The sequence below is a fragment of the Nanorana parkeri genome, unplaced genomic scaffold (assembly GCF_000935625.1).
Source record: "Nanorana parkeri isolate BGI_ZX_2015 unplaced genomic scaffold, ASM93562v1 scaffold399, whole genome shotgun sequence".
Taxonomy (NCBI): Eukaryota; Metazoa; Chordata; class Amphibia; order Anura; family Dicroglossidae; genus Nanorana; species Nanorana parkeri.
In genome coordinates, this window is record NW_017306667.1 from 381393 (window position 1) to 402289 (window position 20897).

Genomic DNA, 20897 nt, shown 5'->3' on the forward strand with positions numbered 1-20897 from the left:
CCAGGGACAAAAAATTGTAATGTGGTTCCCTCGATTTTTATGCAGGCCTTCAGGGAATAGTTTACTAACTTTCACAGGGGTGTTGGTTATTACAGGAGGGGATTTATTTGGTCCATCTCATTTATAATATGCAGTGCTTACATGATTTAAACAGGGGTAATTAATAACCTTCCTGAACACATTAGAACCACAAGCAAAGCAGTCAAATTTTAGTTCTATCATCATCAAAAAATCTCATCAATAAGTAAAAGATACTGGTCATTTTAGCATCACACACAAGTCAATATTAAAGTAACAAAAAGGAAAAAAAAAAAAAAAAGGCCACATCTAGATTTAAAAAAAACAAGCTATGTTGCTAGCTTTGGGGGCTCGTTCACACCAGTTGCAGTGCGTTCCGACCCAATTGCACTGCCTCGCATTGCGGCCGGCTCACTTTTTAGTGGGGCCGGAGCGTGGCGGGCCATTGAAGTGAATGGCACCGTAGCCACGCCTTCCGGCCGCAAATGCGATCGCCCGCACGGGATTGCAAGGCACATTGTGCCTGCGGTCCGGTGCGATCAAAATGCTGCAAGCACTATTTTGATCGCACCTCACCCCACCCTGTGCGGGCGATTGCATGTGTAATGTCTGCTTTTCTTTTTCAGATTGAGTGACCAGAATCAATGATTCTGTGGCTAAAACAAAAAGATGTAATTGAATTTCTGGCGAAAAGAGTGTTGAGCACCTAAGGAAACTCATAATCGGCTAAAGAATGTTTATGGGGACACTGTCGTGGAATATTTTCTCCTCCTTGAAACTTCTTCACCCAACACCGCACATTGCTAATCTCCACTACAGTGCCCCCATAAACATTCTTTAGCCAATTATGGATTTCCTTAGGTGCGCAACCCTCTTTCAGCAGAAATTCAATTACATCTTATTGTTTTAGCTGCAGATCCATGGTTCTAATCACTCAATCTTAAAAAGAAAAGAATACATTAGTGGGGTAAAGAAACCTCTAACATCGTACATGAACATTGACAGTCACATTAATAGATCTCAAATTACAGGCATGGAGGCATTACTTTTTCATTGACCCTCGTAGAAGTTAAATAAAACAATGCATTAACATTAATCACGTTCCTCACCTCTGCTGCAATATTCCCCAATGTATCAAGACCCAGTTGTCGTAGAGAAATAAAGTGACTATGAGCAGACAGTAACAAGAAACGGAGACAAGTCCGATTAGCTGCCAAAAGTTTTACATTGCTTTCCTCAAATGAAAGATTTCGCAAAATGACTGCTATCTGTAGAACACGTTGTCCTTCAATGTCATTTATGCCCAGCTTCCGTGGAGGATGAAATAGTGAGTCCCATAAAGACTCAGGAGATGTACCTTCTGGGGGAAAAAAAATCAAACATTAAAAATTGAAGCAGTCATAGGATTCAGAGGCAGCACACAATATTGGTTTATGGCCATATTTTTTTTAGCAAAGAATAGATGCTATATTGCCCTTTACACATGTAGAGAATATATTCTGCTTTGAAAAAATTGACAATTGCTCAATATACCTTATAGCTAGGACTGTCTTAAAGTGAAATGTTATCAGTTTTTCCTTTAGATATAGTAGGAACGAGTTAAAACCTCTGTCAGTTCTTTACTGTTTCTGTCACTGTTAGGTCTAGTTCCACTATAGTTACTGGTGAACCAACAGAAAGGGGCAACATGGGAATCTCCACTACAGCAACAGAGCAGAAAAACATACCTGGTTAACCTGTCTTTCTACAAAAAAAAAAAAAGTAATTTTATGTCAGAACCCACTAGAAATATTTCTCCTTACTTCCCATCAACATACCAGGAAATATATGGTTGAGGAAAACGCAAACAGAAATAACGACTCCTAACCTATCCCCAGTCTGCAAAAATAATATTAGAAAACAAACATTCACTGGCAAAATATAAAGTATGCGATACAATAAGAAATCCTTGTATTACAATAGTATCAAAGCATATGTATAAGCTCACCAGTTGACAAGTAACACTAACATCATACAAAAAGCAGTTTTCATTTTTATAGAAATAGAATGCTTGCATATGTATGATTCAGCAAATGTTTTGAACCAAAGAATGAAAAATTAATTTCACAAATAAAATGTATAAAGAATGGGTCTACATGCTGCTGAACTACTAATGTTTCCTGAAGACTAAGAAATGGATTTATACCTTGAAAAATAGTTAATAGTGTCAGTAAATTAATTCCTGTTACAGTACATTAAGGCCTCATTCACACAAAACGCAAGAGCAAAATTGTATATGGCGTATATACGTGTATTTATGCGCATACAGGGGTGTGGAATTCGTATCGCCCGGGCAAGTAGTTTTTCCACTGTTTTAGCCCTGCTACGGACAAGTAGCAGGGCTGGTTTGACTTTTTTTAAACGAGCGCCGAGAGCGGTGCTGCGAGCGGGGGGCGTGGAGCGGCGCTGCGAGCAAGGGGAAATAAAAAAGGTGATGAAGTAAAACTAATAAAAACAAATAAAAAATGTTTACAAAGTAAATAAAAATTGAAAAAAATGAAAACCAGCCCCGCTGCATGTGCATAAACACGCAGTGTTTTCAACTGCGATCGTGTGCTACCGCTCGGAAAACACCGCAATGTGCTTGGCACGACTGGGGTGCCATTAGAAAATAATGTCACTGCCAGCGCGATCGGTTGTGTGCGATCTGCGACTGCCCGGTCATCATGCACGAAACCGAGCGGATGGCTGGGTGGTCACGGAATCACCCATCACCGCCGATTTCGCTGGCAGTGCCATTATTTTCTAAAGGCACCCCAGTCGTGCCAGGCACATTGCGCGTTTTCCTGCTGCAATAACGCCCGGGCGATCCCACGCGATCACGGTTGAAAACACTGCGCGGTGCAGGTCGTGAAAATAGGTACATGTACCTTTTTTTCAGTGATTGCCACACAGATGTAACCCCATACATGCGGATGCAACGGCTGTATGCAACCGCACACGATCGCACATCCGGGAATCTCCAAGTCTGCACCAACCCTAAAGGGTAAATTTACTTTCCCAAGTTATGTGGGAAAATGGAATTTCCCGCACAAATCGCCCTCCCGCTATACTTAACTTTTGGTGAACGGTCCTTCCCGTCCACCAGTACGGGGGTACTATCTGTACCTATTCCATGTATTCTGAATTTCGCTCGCAAAATTGCAAGCACTCGTTGGTCAACACGGCCACCTGACGGCATTGACCAATGAGAAGCGCTTCTTAGCACTGCTAAATACGGTTTTGGTCAAAAAACATTTTTTGGATCAGGACAAGTAGTTTGTCAAGAAGGACAAGTAGATTCGGCCCCCGCTTTAGTCCTTGGACAAGTAGTTTTTTCCAAAATGTCCACACCCCTGGCATATACGTGCGTATATGCGTGCACTATATGCAATCCCAGAATGCATCACTCGTAATGAAACTTTTAATGTGCTGTACGCATGTATGCGTATATGCGCGTAAATACGCAGAAATACGCTGCCCGGACGCATCTCGGTTCCATTCTGTTTTTGTGCATGTTTACGCTACGCAAATATACGTCTCTATATGTAGCTATGTGAATGGAGCCATTTATTTGCATATGTTGCATATGGCACAATACACGCGTATATGTGCGGCAGTGTGAATGAGGCCTTAGTCCCCCACATACATTCAAGTTGCAAACATTCAAAGATGTGAACATGTGTTCACATGTCCAATCACGCAAGTTAGTTTACGTGTCTAGCGTACATTGTCACGTGCATGTGCTTTTTTGTACAGTAATGTATAGAGTACAGTAGTACAGTATCTTTATTTCAAGCCCAGGATGTCCAGAAGCAAGCGTGAAAGCAGCAGTGATGTAGCTGGGTACCTAGGCTAACTTCGCTGGACTTACTAACGAGCTCTTCGAATGGAACCCGTTCGTATGTAGAGGACTTACTGTAAATTCCTAAAAAAGCTGAAAAATTAAGATGCTTTCTCTAGGTTTCTAAGAGAAGTATTCCACACATATGAATGTGTCAGACAGCCTACCTTGAGATCTACTTTTATCATATATGAGGTCACGAACTTCATTGTCATCAACAATATCCTTCCAAAACTGAAAAAGAAAAGAAAGAAGACAATAGAAGTAGGTGATAGATACATATTCAAAACAGACTGAATAAGGAAGGTCCTACACTTGGAACGGCCTATCCAATATATTGGATATTTGCCATAAATCAGGACTGGGAAGAGCTTCACATCTTTCTGAAGTCTAGTTTAATTCCAAATAGAGCATATAGTTTAAATCCACGGCCTGTATTAACAGTGCTCATCAGCTATTACCCTCTTAAAAATGCTGGCTGCTATTGCAGCATGAACCAGAGATCAAGACAACCACAAGGAGAGCAGCCATGCTGAGGATTAGTCCTGTGAGCCTATACAGCCATGGCTCTTGTGTACTTACCAAGTTTTCACCAGAAGGTGAATGCAGCGAGTGCCTGTCATACAATGATATCTTATATCACTAACACAATCTCTGCACATATGAAAAACAGACTATAAAAAAAACAAGAATGTATTTAAGCCACAAACAGTAGGCAGCCCTGCAAAGGAATAGATCCTTTCAATGAGCAGCTTTTATACAGCATAAATGTACAATATGGTTTGGAAGGTAGCTGGATATAATAGGAGAGTATGGGAAAAAAGCAGATTGCATTAGCATTCATAAGATCTTCAGCAAGGAATAGGTCTTTAAAAATCTGAAAGTTATGGTGTGTGTGTGTGTACGCGTGCCAGATATGTTGTATATTTGCAAACATGCTATAATTAAACATCATTCAAAACTGTGGTAGTGTGGAGGGTATGGGATCTACTAAATGGCAAAGGACTTATCTGACCAGAGCTGACTCATAAATCATATAGATCTTAATGAAGTGTAGTTACATTAATAGGGGCCAGTGGAATTACTAAATAAAATCATATAGAAGTATAGAGATTTCCACCTTATTAAAATAGAGCAAGGTAAACAATCTTGCTGCTCATAAAACAGTAAAGAGTCAACCAAAGCATCACAGAGAACATTTGTGAATGATTGGGCTGCCTTATTTGAAGAACATACTCGAAGACAAGGGTTCATTCATAACTCTGTAATTTGTGCCACATTTGCACTTGTGAAATGTGTGAGCCTCCCCATCTACAGAAGCCAGTTAGCAGGGATGAAGTGAATGACAGTGCCAATTGCCCCGATGGCTTGCCTGTACTGCGGTAGCTGCGCCTGTCCTTCACAATGCAGACAAATAATGGTCTTGAAGCTGACAAAAATTGGCTTGATAAGGAGGACGGGCATCTGGACATTGGCTTTCCCCCCCATGCTGATATAGCCATTTTCGATGGAAGAGGCAGGTGCTAAAATGTGGAGGCCATCGTCAGGTAAAGCCAGAACATAGCAGCTAATGTGACTGTATTGACAGCTGTCATTGCAAGAGACAAACTGAGCTAAGCTCTCCTTTCTCACACAATGTCGGCTGACAATACAGTTCCATTGGCTGATATGTTCTCATACAGTTCCAGCTTTATCCAACAACAGCCCCAGCATTTCAGCGCCCATCTCCCCATCAGAAATAGCCCTTACCAGGCCACCATTCTGGAGGTGCAACTAATGGTTATTTTCATAATCAATTAGTTGGCTGATTATTTTTTCGATCAATTAATTGGATAAAAAAAATAATTAAATACCATCTTTAAATTTAAAATAAACTAGACAAATGCAGTGTTACAAACATAACGTTTACTTCAGAATAAAACTGCATGCACAATTTTTTGCAATTGCACTGCACTGGAAAGCACAGCTTTGCGGTACCGTGCGTTCCAGTGCGGGCGATCACACTGTGGGTGGGAAGTACGGTTCGGTTGTCATTGAAATGAATGGCACTGCAACGCACCTTCCACAGCAGAATTTGTCAGGCCAAAACCAACTTTTTTTTCCCCCACCTGTTATTATTATTTTTAAATAATTGCATTGTAAGCACATGGAGCATGAATAGCTTCAGCCAGAAAATGACGGCTGCCAGTGGCAAGATTCCACAGATGGCAGCTGAATGTAAATACAGTAAGTAGTGGGCTGGTGCAATAGCCAATAGCAGGCTGGCTATTGCACCCACCCACTGCTTGCTGTGCCCTCCTCACAGCATGGAGGAGAGAGCTAGGGGATCCAACCAACTAATCAATAATGAGAATAGTTGACAACTATTCTCATTATCGATCAGTTGGTTGCAGCCCTACACCATTGCAAATATTGGAGCCCTGTCTAGCCTACCTGACAGGGTAGCTATCATCAGCCCAACTACCAATAACCCAGTCGCCAGACACTTTTTGCAACCAGGAACTGTCCAGCCCTATATTAGAGCATAGCTTGACCTCATTTCTTAACAACAACTGGATAGGATGGTCACTGGCTTATATTGCCTTCGCTATGCATAACCAATAACCTCATGGATCACTAGATCTACAGATTGGACTTGATCACACTGAAGACTGGAGTAGACATTACTGCCATCTACCAGGTATATTTTTTTCCACATTTTTTAAAGCACGATTATCATTCAAGAATGAATAAATTACCTGTACAAAATCCCTGTCTGTTTTTTCCTTCCATTCATCACCAAACACTGCAGAAAATGATCCCAGAGCTGTTAATTGATAGCCAAAATTAAAACCATAAAAGAATGAGGTATAACAAATTAAAACCAAACAACATTAAACCTAAGCACATTAAATACAAAATGATCCACCTTTAGGGGGCAACTGCAGAACCAAGATCCCTAGCCCATGTCAGCTTGTAATCCATAATCAAATATACCAAGCACTGGTCAGCTACATGAAGGATAAAAATAGTGGTCCAATCGGAAACATTGTTGGTTTTTATCAGTGTTTTTTTTATCAGAAACATTTGAATGAGATTCTATGAATTAAGCATCAGTTTGTTTATGGAGAATCACACAAGTAGATGCAGACACAAAAATACCTTTACAGAGGCTACTGAAAGCTCCATCAAAAGGTAGCTGAAAGCAAAATGCTAATTCTGCAGAACAAGGAGGAAGGAGATGCACTGCTGCTCTCCTGTATTCTTAGAGATCTGTAAAAGGTTCCCATACATTATCAGAATGACCTAGCTCTCCTTTGGTTGTAGTTGAGGAGCAGCTGGAAGGTAATCTTCAGAAAATTCAGAGAACACAAATGTCTATTTAGATACAAAATGGCTGGTGGAGCCCTGAAAATACTAGGGCCAGACAAAAGTACCTGCAAATGATCTTTGTTTCTTTTTGGAACCTGTGACAGGGAAAAGGCAGAACCTCTTACTACAGTTAAATGTAACTGAATGGGAAGTGCTCACAGAAGGAGAAAAAAAGTATCTTACATTGCAGCAATGCTGAAAATTTATTTCAGCCTCTCAATAGAGTAATTGTAAGTTTTCATAGAGCCACTGTACACTTTGTGGCGGAGAGGCACTTAAAGCAATCATAAAATTTAGAACTCCAGTACTTATGTTTTTCAATAACAAATATAAACTTTAGAGCCCTGAAACCCCTATTTGCTGGGACAGGACCACTCTGATTGTGAGAGAGATGACAATTTTACAAAGGATGGGTTCAGTATGAGGCTTCCAGAAGCATCATTTCATTGTTGTTGTCCAGTTTTAAGCAATACAGAAAACAGTACTCCAACATCGATATATTTTTAATGTAGCAATAAAGAAAAACAGTTGACTTTCGGTCGCCATTAACAGAAGTGGAGATTCCTGCCAAGCACTGCATTTCATAAGCAGTGAAAGTGACCTCTTCCCTGACGAGATCACAGTGTAGATGTAAAGTGTTTCTATATTTCCAAGCAATTTTTACAATGCACTTTAATTACTTCCAAGTAGGGCTGTTACTGATTAAAATTTTCGTGTTCAATTAATAAAAAAAAATTGTAAATCGATTAATTTCGATTATAACGCACATACAGATCCAAGTACATTGGCCTATACACATACAGCACAGCAATGATGTAATAAAATGAACTAGGATCACACTAATCCAGCACGTTAATAATCTCATGTGCCCCACTCAATATGGCCGCCGCTTGAGTGGGGCAACTCAGAATAATAACGTGCTCGATGAGTGTGATCCTAGTTCATTTTATTACTTCTTTGCTGTGCTGTATGTGTATAGCCCAATGCCTTGGCTGGCGCTCGTGCAGAAAGTTTCTTGGGCAAACTCACCGGCCCAAGTGGCTCTGTTGGCTAACGAAGGGGAGGGGGAGGAGTCATGTGACTCCTCCCCCTTCCCTTCGTTAGCCGACAGAGCCACTTGGGGACATCGACGTCATCTGACTCCTCCCCACTTTCACTTCGTTAGCCGGCGGAGCTCCGACGGGGCTCCTGGAAGCCGGCGGAGAGGTGAGTATTTTCATTAGCGATCAAAAAAAAATGTAATCGATCAAAAAGATTAACGATTAATCGAGAAATGAATCGTTAATTTGCACAGCCCTACTTCCAAGTACTTGAAAAAACTAAATAACAAATCTAAATGGACAAGTTCTCTTTCACAGATCTGAGCATGTCTTCCTAACATATCCCTATGGTTCACTAAATAGCCTAGAACAAGGGCAACTGTTACTCACCAGGCACTATCTATTAGAGCTAAAGATAAACATTTCAGGCAGCCTGCTGGCAGGATTGTTAAAGTCCAAATAAAACCCACAAAGCCAAAACTGGCACTTATACTCACTGTCATCAAACACTCCAGCATTAGCGAGCAACAAGGTGATAATTTTTGGGTCCCTTTCAAGCTGCATCACATGCTTGCTTTCATTAGACAGAAGTGTGCAAACATTAATTGCAAAGTCCACTTCATTAGGGAGTCCAGATAAAAGCGAAAGCACCAGTTTGTTGTAATCATTTGGTGTGTTGAAGTCCATGGTAAGCCCATAACTTTGTCGCAAATAATCTATTAGGAAAAAATATATATATGTAAAAAAAGGCATCACAACTTGATAACATTTTAAAAACAATACAAGCAAGTGAACATTAAAATGCACTGAACTTGGCAGGTAATAAGCAGACTCCTGCTCAACATTTTCTGTGTTCTCACCCTGATGAAAAGCAGAAGAAAATCTGACTTAAAAAAAAAAAAAAGGGGGGAGATTTGACTAGCTTTTAGCCATATTGTGCTAGCAAATTGATCCCCTTCATTGTTGCTATGTCTAGCCTTTCTGTCCTCGTCGGCACTTCCATCTTCGTCCCAGTCTTATTCAAGGTTGAGTCTTTGGCTAATTGATTGGTTGGGCCCCAATCATATGGCCTGTACACTAAGCTGCACATTCACAGCTCGGTGTACTGAAACCCAAAATTGCTGGCTGGAAGTTTGAAGCTTCTGTGACAGAAGAAACTTACAACAGCAAAAATAAAAAATCTAAAGGACATATGTTCTTGATTTTTTATTTTTTTTGCAGTTGCTTGATGCATATATGATACTATAAAATTTTGTTTGCAACTATGTAAACCATAAGGGGCAAAAGCCAGCCTGCTATTGGCTATTTCAAATTAACTTTTAAGCAACCAGAAACTACAGTTATCCGCCACCTACTGATCCCATGGGTGCCGGGTAACTGGGAGTTTAATATATATATATATATATATCTCTATATATTTTTTTTTAATATCACTTGTGTTTTAAAGTGTATCAAAACTTTTTATTTTTTTCTACTGTTATATAGAGTGGAGAGGGGCAGGTTTTTATAGCCATTTGCATCCTTGTTGGGGAATTCTGCCTTCTCTATTTGTCTGGACAACTACTGCCATTGGGACGAACAGTGAAGGAAAATCCAAACTTTTAATTTGTGACCAGAACAGGAAGAGGGGAAAAATCTAGTAGGGGTACTTGTTCCTATGACAACTGTCATTGAGGGGATTTACCTCAATTTAGAGAGATTGCCTCTCGCATCCATATGTCTACAGGACACAAAGTGAAGGGAAATCTTCCAATTGAGATACAGATAAAAGCAAAGGACCATCACAGCTCTACTTGGCTGTTAGTGCACATTTACACAAAAAAATATCCAATCATGGTAGCACTGCAGTGCTAGTTGAGCAACATTAAAGCAGAAGCAAAAATGTATCCTTGCACTCCTGTGAACTGCCATATTTTCCACTTTGCATCACACGGATGCAGGATTTGCAGATGTTAACATAACACAATCTCACACAGGATCTTAGACCTAGCCATTTTCTGACGTAAGTTGGGCAGACTTGTATTTCCAAGGGCATGTGCTAGCCTGACATAATAGAAGTGCAATGGATCACTAATCGCACAGTAAGTGTATATTATCACAAACCACCATCCTATAAGCTGAACAGTTCTTTACTTTCTCTAATAAAGGCCAACTGGAAATGTGCTGTTATCAGTATGCTCATAGGTGCGTTAAGATTTTTCACCTGGTACAATATGCTGCTGGTAGTTGTAGGAACACGGTATTGCACCAATGGGGAGCTGCGGTTTTGGATTACCAGGTTGGACCTCATCGTCATCTTCTCCAAAATGATGTACCTTCTCATATTTTTCCAGATACCTATAACAAAAGAGCATTCAAAATATTAAATTTTTTTTTTTTTTTTTATTATTTTGGTTTATTGGATTTTTCAGGTAATATACAAAAAACACAGTACAATAACAACCCACTTGGCCCTCAGGAGTAAGCAGGGGTGTTAGAGAGGTGCCCGTCAACTCTTCACCCAATTTAAGCGTGGAAGAATCTGACCATTGCGCGAACGGAAGTCCTCTATTTTGCCCAAGATCCATCTCAGGAAGGACACCTGATGTACATTTGGGGGATACACATTAGCCAGCGTAAACTCAACACCATGTATAGCTACCTGCATAATAAGATAACGACCCTCCGGGTCAGTCAAGCGTTCTGATTTGCACCGAGAGACCCCCTCGGAACCCAATAGCGACTCCTTTAGCACGTTTAGTGGGGGATGCACTGTAGTACCAGAGCGGATAGTGGCGGGCTTCAATCAATGTCGGAGAGATGTAGGAGAGATGCGTCTCCTGAAGGAAGACTACGTCAGCTTCACTTCTTTCAATCTCCGTCAGGATCTGGTAGCGTTTACGTGGGGAGTTCAGGCCCCGTACATTATACGTGATTACTTTTAAAGCCGCCATTGATATATTCCGTAGGGGGTCTCCGCAGAAGACCTTGAGGACCAGAGCAAGTTCAAGGGCTCCCCGGGAAGGCATGGCCTAGTGGGGGTGGAGGGCCTCGTACGGCAGGGCCTGCAGTCCACATAGAAAAATGCAGTGGGACTTCTTATACGTGCGTCCAAAGCCTCCCCCACCTCCCCGAGTGCATACAAATTACATGTGATATACTTGGCTGGAACTTTTAGCAAACAGTTGTGAAGAAGAGAACCATAACATAACGATCCAACTCAGATCAAACAAGTGACAAAGAATTAAGGACAACTTCGCCCGGTGCCCCCGACAGGTGGCAGGAGAGGGCACCTCAGTGGAGCTCTAAGCGAGCAACAATGTGTGGTAAAACAGCAAGCGGGCGGTGAAAAGAAAATCAATCTCCCGGTGCAGAGTGGGATGAAGGCCTGTGCCGGGAGCCCCTCTGGGATTTCGGAGCAGCTTGTTGCCAGTGGGATGAGGGGGAGAAACGCCATTCTGGTGGTCGGTCGGCCCAATCAGGCAATTCCGGCATGGAGATCTCCAGCTTGGTGCAAAAATCTGCCAGCTCCTCAGGGAAGCGCAGTATCGCTGATTTACCCTCCCGGGTAGCTATAAGGCAGGCGGGGAACCCCCATCGGTATGGGATATATATAATTGCAGTGGGACTTCTTATACGTGCGTCCGAAGCCTCCCCCACTCCACGAGTGCATACAAATAACATGTGATATACTTGGCTGGAACTTTTAGCAAACAGTTGTGAAGAAAAGAACCATAACATAACGATCCAACTCAGATCAAACAAGTGACAAAGAATTAAGGACAACTTCGCCCGGTGCCCCCGACAGGTGGCAGGAGAGGGCACCTCAGTGGAGCTCTAAGCGAGCAACAATGTGTGGTAAAACAGCAAGCGGGCGGTGAAAAGAAAATCAATCTCCCGGTGCAGAGTGGGATGAAGGCCTGTGCCGGGAGCCCCTCTGGGATTTCGGAGCAGCTTGTTGCCAGTGGGATGAGGGGGAATCCCATGAGGATAGCAAGGGAGTCCGGCAAAGTGTCCTTGTGTCACGAGCAACTCGGGGATGGAGCGGGAGCTTCAGTTAAACACGTCCAGCCGCCGCCATAGGTAAGCCACGCCCCCCCAAAATATTAAAATAAGCCACTTCAGCTTTGTTTATGAGTGGATTAAAAAAGGCTTATACTCCATTACTTGAAGAAGTATTAAACTCAAACTTTTTTCCGATATGGAATACAGATCAAACAAATATGCATTGCACGGCAAAGCATTTCTTTAACTTACTTTTTGCCCAAGCACTTAGTCATTATGTATTGAACAGCAGGCTGCAACTCTCTCAGCTCAGATTTCCTTAACTTCCTGTCCAGTACAAGATTACAATGGACAGAGCAGTCTCCAGCAACTGTCCATCTACTAGCTTTAACCCCCTTAAGGACAAAGACCTTTTTTCATTTTATGTTTACCTGCTATAATTTTAGGCCTGACAATTACTTAAAACCCCTAAACATTATATATTTTCTGAAAGGCAAGACCCTGCAGAATAAAATGGTGGCAGTTACAAATTTTTTATGTTGCACAACATTAGCGCAGCTTATTATCAAACCCCAAAATTTAGTGGAAAATGTACTTAAATGTCCCAAAACACAATAAAATACCCATTTTTAAAAAAAAAGAAGTTACGAGTGAATAGATACCCAACATGCCCAGGTTAAAAATTGTGTGCGTCCATGAAACGTCGACAAACTTCAGTACCCCAAATAGTCCATAGACGACGCTTTAAAAGGCCCCACAGGTCATCAATTTAGAGATAACCAAAAATACTGGCCCTAGAATTATTGCTCTCACTTCAGAAAATATATAATGTTTGGGGGTTTTAAGTAATTTTCAGGCCTAAAATGTAGAATATAACATGGGTGCAAAACATTTTTTTTAAAAAGGCCTCAGTCATGAAGGGGTTAAACATGGTGGGGTGTCGGACAGGGGGCGGCCACTTTAACGGATCACAGAAGCGATCTGGCGGCAGCTGAGCCGACAGAATCGATTCTACTGTAAAGCTGGCTGCCGTGTCTACAGATCTGAAAAGAGTAGCAGCAAGGAGCCTGTATAACCCCTTCAGGATTCATGATGGGATTATCCTGTCATGGATCGGTAAGGGGTTAAGAAAGAAAAAAGGAGGAGGGAAGAGGCTTGCCTTGCTGTGTCTGTATATTTGTGGAGACACACAGCTTAACAGCACACACACACGCCTCCCATAGGACCCTGCAAGGGAAAGGAGCCACCCTAAAACAGAACATCAGGACCAGTGCTCAGGGGATCACCCGATTCAGCTGCAAACAAACTTTTAAACATCAAACAGCAGCATCCATTGGAAGTAGTTTAATAAGCATTTGAGACAGCAATATTTTAGAAGTTTGGTGAAATCACAATAGAGTAAAGTTGCTATTATGGATGAAACATTAGGGATGCACCGAAATTTCAGCCACCGAAACATATTTGCCGAAAATGGCACTTTTGGAGAAGTGACAAAAGTGCCATCTTTTGGCCGAAATAGCGGTGCATCCCTGCTATCTCCTCACTGCTGGGCGCTGCTCTGTGTCCCAGCAGGGAGGAGAGAAAGTGTCACAGGAGGCAGAGTGCACCGCTCAGCCTCCTGCGATAGATTAGCAGAGCGGCAGTGTGGGGGCGGAGACAGCTGTCACAGAATGTCGGGTCGGCAGTGCAGGGGAGGAGTCAGCTGTCAGAGTTCGAGAGCTCCTCCCCGCACCGCTCGCTCAGCCTCCTGTGACAACAAGACACTGAGATCACTGAGTGTTTGTAAATAATTGAGAACAGAGTATGGTTACTGTGTCCCCAATTTTGAATGAATGGGACGTGATCTACATCACTTAATCTTCACTCATGATTGTGGACATGGTAAACATACCTTCTCCACGTTATGAATGAACGAACAGGAACACTCAGTATAGAGGCTTTCTGTTCATTTATAACAGGGGCTGGAGAAAAAAAAGAGATAGAGGATGCTGTGTTCTCAAGCTCTTTTCCTTTGTGGTTATACTACTAAGATCATTGGTAATGGGTTTTTTTAGTAGGCAAAGCTCAGTTTGTACAAGTGATCTGGGCGGCTATACAGCCTGCATAGGTGGTGCAGCTACCATTTTTTTTATATGGTAGAGGGCCTCTGCTTTCAGAGAATATATACTTGTTTGGGGTTTTAAATACATTTTCTATCCAAAATTAGTTTTTGTGAATATGAGAGCTAAAATTCTTTCATACTTATTTCGGCTTCAAGCAGCATCAATACACACATCCCTATTTCTGATAATAAACACCAACTGCAATAAAGCAGCTCTAAAAGCCTCACTTTGAAGGGTGTTGTGTTATGAACACCATGATCTGAAGGAATTAAAAGAGAACTATGGCCCAACCGTTTTTGGCTATAGTTCTCTTTAGGGTCACCGGAGGACATTTACTATGTCCTCCGGTGACCCAAAACTCAGCCGTAACTCTCTGCAGAGAGAAGATCATGAACTGAGCGATCAGCGATACATGTATGTCCTCGATCAATAGAGCCGCAGAGAGTAGGCAGACTTCATGCTAATTTAACTTTGTGAATTAGATTTGTGCATTTTATTTTTGGTGATGACTGTGGAGGAAAGAAGTGGGTAGATTGAGGAGCATTTAAGTGTTCTGTATATAAGCCATATGCCACTATCAAGGTAAAATTTCACATTAAGAGACTTTAGTCCCAATTAAAAAAATTGCATTAATTTTCTTATCTATAAAAGGCAAGTCCTCCATTAACTCTTAAGCATAAATAAAAATCTAGATGACCAGTTCCGCTTTTTGTGCACAAGAAAAAAACAGGTCACTGTTAGGGCTCAAACAATTATTTTCTACGTACCCTGTTCTCACCACAATGCGAGTGTGATGGACAGTGCTAATCTACTAAAGCCTTTAAAAGCTTTGCCTATTAACACAAAATTACTGGTTTAGGGATTTTGGTAATGTACTTATATAATTAAATGTTATTTTTGTTAAATTTTACACAAATAAGTTTTCATAAGTGAACAGGACTTAAAATTGTCTGTTACTTGAGAAAAAAAATAAGTAATTCATGGGGAAGGAAGAGAAGGGGTGGGAGTGTTTCCAAATTACATTTACAGCAGATTTTGCAGATACAATTTTTCCAGACCGACTACAGATACTTTTTCTCAAGTACTCGCCGATACCTTTTTTGGTGTCGGGTGACAGTTTTTCTAAAACAATACAGACTTATGATTTTAGAACAGTGGTGGAGCGCCAGGGCCCAGTCCCAGCTGAAAACACTGCACCCCTGGTAGTTCTGCCACTAACTCCAAGCTGTAGAAGGACTACAAACCTCAGCAATACCTTATACATCAAGGCAGAATACCACCAGCAATAGAGGACTACAAATCCCAGCAACACATGATATCTATTCAGTAAACTGTGAAGCTATGTACTATATACTGTGCTGCTCAAGGGTGCTGGCCTGATGTCTCCATCGGAGCGTCTCAGGGGGCTGTGCAGGGCCTCACCTGGGGTCCCCGTTGCTTTCACAGGTGGGTGCAGGTGGCGTGGTTTCAGTAGGGAGATGTGCGGCCGGCGCTGTAAACAGGCACCACAGTTCACAGGAAGGCTACCTGGGTAGGGGACCTCGGAAAGCCCAATATTGTTGTGTACTGCCACTGGAAACCCTTTGTACCAGTCACATATTTGAGATTTTGAGTGTAAAGCAGATTTCTGAACAGTAAAGAATTGCATAATTAAAATGGCCCAAAAAAAAAAAATGTACTGACACTACAAAGAATACAACACTCTAGAAAATGTTTCATTACAGAAATCAGGAGCAATCTAGTAGTTCTAAGGCTACCGTTATAAAGTTATCTACAATATTTAAATGTTTGTAACCAGCAGGTGTCACTGTTCCTTGTCATATACAGCTCTTAGCCGGCCTTCACACTAAAGCTGGCCATACAATCGTAAATTTCAGAACCTTTGTACAATAGATCTTTCTGGACCATTCCATATTGCCATCAGAGACTTTACTAATGTTGTCCGAAATTTCGTTTGATTTTCATTTTGACTTAACATTCAGAATGGAGTTTCAGAACGAAATCCGCATTCACTGTTCATCGTGCTCCGACTTTTTTCGTCACCACGGTCAAAACTGTACATCGATTTGACCCCATCAACTATTAGTCCAGTCGAAGGAACGCTCTCAGGATGAATTTTCTTGAACACAATTCTGCTGGTGTATGAGCAGCTTAAGCAGTGTATTTCAGTTGTTTTTGAAGCACCCTCCCTTTTATTTTGAGTTTAACAAGTACTAACAGTTCCAGAGAAGAAGAGCAGTTCTTCATGTGCAAAAGCACCTGAAAACACGTGTCCCACTTTTTGGCCCCATTCACACGTAAGCATTCTGTAGCTGGAATAATTATGTGCTAGAATGCTCAACAAGGGGAATCACCTTGTCTTCAATGGCCCTTGTTCACACTTATAGCAAAACCCTTGTAGCCCAAAAAACGACATGAGCTTTTGGAGACAAGCGTTTTGGCTCCAAAAGACTTTAATGGGAGTGTGCCAAGAATGCTCAAAAACACAGGTAACATGCTTTTCAAGCTTCTTTTTGCCCAGCAATTAGATTTGCATTGGCTAAAATAAAAAACACTGCAAAACATTTGCAAAATGTCCTTTACAAATGCTAAAAAAAAAAGCCCAGCTCAAGGGTGAAAGGGGCCTTACAGGCTATGAAGTCTATGCGACTAAAAACACCTATGTACGCTAAAAAGACCTTGGGGGGAATTTATCAAAACTGGAGCAGACAAAATCTGGAGCAGCTGCGCATGGCAACCAATCAGCTTCTCTCTTCAGTTTGTTCACTTACGATTTAAAAACCAAAGAGAAGCTGATTGGTTGCCATGCGCAGCTGCTCCAGATTTTGTCTGATCCAGTTTTGATAAATTCCCCTCTGTGTGTATTTTTTTAAACGTGTGCATGCATGGGTGTAGAGTGTGGGCTGACTGAGTGAACAAGTGTTAACAGGGGCAATTATAGATTTTTAAAAAATGGGATGCTACAGTGTAGTCAAGTGTAGGGAAACAGGCTCAAAAACTCCCAAATTCACTTCTTTGCTCTCTTTTGGTCTGTAAAACATACATATAATTGCCTGTAGCGAGCCGACAACACAGTGCATCTACTGCAATGAAATCCCAAGGAGTCTTAACAGTCCTACACAGGTTACCTATGTGCACCACAGAACACCTCTCCCTATCTTATTCAGATATGAGGGGGAGGTATCCTATAGTCCTAACATCCTTTCTGTCCTACGGTTGCTCCTCTAAAAGGAGTACAGTGTTAACATTATGACCCTTGGACAGGAAGCTTGATACAAGCAGAATCACCACTTTCAAATAAAAGAAAAAAGCCTGAAAAAGAAAGTGAATGCAGTCACCACATCTAAGAACTGGTAAGCTGTAATAGATTACATGTCTGTTCTTGGATTCAGATCCTTTTAAATGCATCACACATTTGAAAGCAAGACTGCATCAACACATACATGACAAATAAAATGTAATTTCTTTAGTACAATACAGAGCTCTCACTTTACAATGCATTAGCTATTTGAATGGGCAGACTAACATGTATACATCACAATATTTTTATTGGATCCAAAAAAACTTGTCAAATGGGGTAGCATGTATTTTTTAAGCATTTATTTCTTGTGTGTCATATACATAATGGAGCTTTTTAAAAGGTGAATCTTTTCATGCATGTTATTTAAATTAAATAGAGAAAGATATATTTGCATGTGTTCTTTTATATGCATATAAATTACAATAGCAAAATGTTTGCAACTAAACAAGTTGGTCTTATGCATAGGCAGTTGCTGTTTGACCTTATCCAACTCCCCCTCCCTTCATGTGTAGAAAAGAAAAAAAAAACCTTTCCAGATCTATCTTGCATTATGGTCTGCTAAAAAGTACAAGTTCCTGCCTATGGGAGGGATTACAGACAGTAGGGCTACAACAACTAATCGATGATGAGAAACGTTGTCAACGATTCTCATTATCAATTAGCGGATTTCCCCGCCCCCCACTCTGCTCCTCCGTTCTCTTCCCCGCTGGGATCCACTGCATGCTGTGGTCTGTGTCCTCTTCCATTGGAGGGGTCACAGAATACTGCAGCCGGTGCCCAACGGGGAGTAGAGAGAACTGTGCTTCTGCATTTCCCCGCTGCTGTGCCCTGTTCCACCTGCCGTGCCTTGTTCTGTGCCCCGTTCCTCCGCTGCTCCCCCCATGCCCTTTCTTCTGCCGGCGGTAGAAAGCCAGTGTCGAGTCTCCCATCCAGCGGCTGAGAGGAATAGCCAGTCTGCTATTTTTAAACTGCAGTAGCCAATAGCAGGTTATCTATTGCACCACTGTCTGCTGTCAATCAGCAGAGAAGGTCCTGAAGGGGAACTTCCTCCTTCAGTTCCCTCCTCTGCTGATTGACAGCATGCAGTGGGCGGGTGCAATAGCCGGCCTGTTATTGCACTTTGAAATAGCCAGTAGCAGGCTGGCTATTTCTCCAGCCACTGCCTGCTGTGTTAACATTCAGCTGCCTCAGCAGGTAGCTTTCATTCACCAATGAAGTGGAAATGGGACACTAGGAGTCTAAAAGACCCATAATGTCAACTTAAAGAGAACCTATAAATAAGGTAGCAAGCGTCATATTATGCCATTCATATCAATGGCATCACAAACACCCCGCCTGCAATCTGATGACCTGCACTGGAACACGCGGTACTGCAATGCCATGCATTCCAGTGCAAAAAATCTGCATGCAGTTTTATTCTGAAGTAAACTTTATGTTTGTAACACTTCATTTGTGTATTTCATTTGAAATAAAAGATGGTATTTTTTTTTTATCCGATCGAAAACATCAATCTGCCAACTAATCAATTACGAAAACAATCGTTAGCTGCAGCCCTGACAGCATGATAGTGGGATCAACAAAAATACTTTAGCCAACAGCTTCAGTATCACAAGTTGGTTCCGATTATAGGGATGAGTCCATTTCACTCTCCCCATAATTGTCCTTTAAGGCTGTCACTCAAATGACTCTATAGCAGTGGTAGGCAACCTCCATCATGCCTCTAGCTCTGGGAATCATGCCTTTGGCTGTCAGAGTCTTGCAGTGCCATATGGGACTTGTAGTTCCCCCACAGCTGGAGTGCCAAGGTTGCCTTGCCTCTGCTCTATCCCCTTCGTGACTGACGACGTACAGTGTAAGTCGCCAGCATCGGGGCTGTTTAAACAGACTCCCGGTGACTTTTGCCGCCAGGACTCTGTTTAAACTTGTAAAGCCGACTGTCGGCTTCACAACAGAAGCGATCCTGGCGACTTACCTGTCGCCAGATCGCTTCTGCGTCCCGAAGAAGGGGCCGCCCCCCCCAGGCCTCAGTCATGAAGGGGCTATAGTATTTCCCTTCGTTCCTAAATTAAGTAGGGTGGTGAAGGGGCAAAAGAGCTGAGCCAGCACATAGAGTAATTACGCTCTCCAAAAAGAAAGAACTATGCTGTGCAAGGAGGGAGGAGGCTGTGCTACAGAGTGTCAACTTTTGAACAAGTTTAGGGGCACCCTCCAGTCAAAAAATTGTTTATGGAAAGGAAAAACCCTGTTCAAACTCCTTTCCAGAACTATCTCTTGTAGATTTACCGCTTCGAGGTCCAGCACCTCTACTGTCCCGGGTCAAATGACAGAAAACATCATTCAAACCATTTTCTAAGAGGAGCTGGGGACCTGAAAACCACGGCGGGGGACGGAGGTGGCGCAGCCGCTGCCGCTCGGTTTTAATACAAGTGATCTGGATAGATCACTTGTATTAAACTAGCAGGGGCTTCCACTGTACGTTTAGCTCTGCTTTAGCAAAGGCTAAATGTACAAAAAACTAGGGATTCGCTCCATAAGACGCACACACATTTCCCCCCGCCTTTTGGGGGGGGGGGGGGGAGTGCGTCTTATGGAACTAAAAATACGGTACATGGGAATTAGCAAAGTCATGTGTCACATATGCAGGGTCTTCTTCCTGTTTTGTAGTAATACACAATGGTTGTGCTTTACTGCTACCTTTTACAATGCAAGTCTATGAGTTTACCAACTCATTAAAACAATTCACTCCCTGTATGGCTAATATCTCAACAGCTATTCTACAATTAGGCAGATTTACTGTAGGTGATAATTTACCTAAAAGTAGTGAAAATACTAAATGTGCTTACTGAGATTACATTTTCTTATCAGGCAGGTCAGACCTAACCCATAATTAGAGGAAAGGTAAAGTACCAGCACTGCACTACTAAGCAGAAAGTAGAGCCCACATATGTAATGCACAAATATTGCTGCCCCTCTAAATATTCACAAACTGTACACAGAAACCCGATTTTTTAAAAAAATGCTAAAATCCATTAACAACATTTAGCTAATTATCTAAAAAGACTTGGGATGCACCGATACCAAGTACCGTACTCGGTACAAGTACAGATACTTTTCCAGCTCCAGGACTAGACTAGAGAAAAATTCAAGAGTTAGGAGCAGCTGTCATTTGTAAGGAGCACACAGAGCTCCTGGGAATTGTATATCTCTGTTTTAATGTACGATTTTGTATATATATATAT

At 41.9% G+C, this 20897-nt stretch overlaps 1 protein-coding gene across 1 annotated transcript in view; it reads right to left on the reverse strand.

Annotated features, from left to right (window-relative positions):
- The window catches only part of ARID2 (AT-rich interaction domain 2), a 74364-nt gene that overhangs the window by 34070 nt on the left and 19397 nt on the right, over nucleotides 1-20897 (reverse strand). The window contains exons 4-8 of the mRNA XM_018559488.1: nucleotides 10475-10608; nucleotides 8769-8987; nucleotides 6619-6686; nucleotides 4048-4114; nucleotides 1128-1378 (exon numbers count right to left, since the gene is read on the reverse strand). Of these exons, the coding sequence (XP_018414990.1) occupies nucleotides 1128-1378; nucleotides 4048-4114; nucleotides 6619-6686; nucleotides 8769-8987; nucleotides 10475-10608 (739 nt within the window). The remainder of the gene's footprint in view (nucleotides 1-1127; nucleotides 1379-4047; nucleotides 4115-6618; nucleotides 6687-8768; nucleotides 8988-10474; nucleotides 10609-20897) is intronic.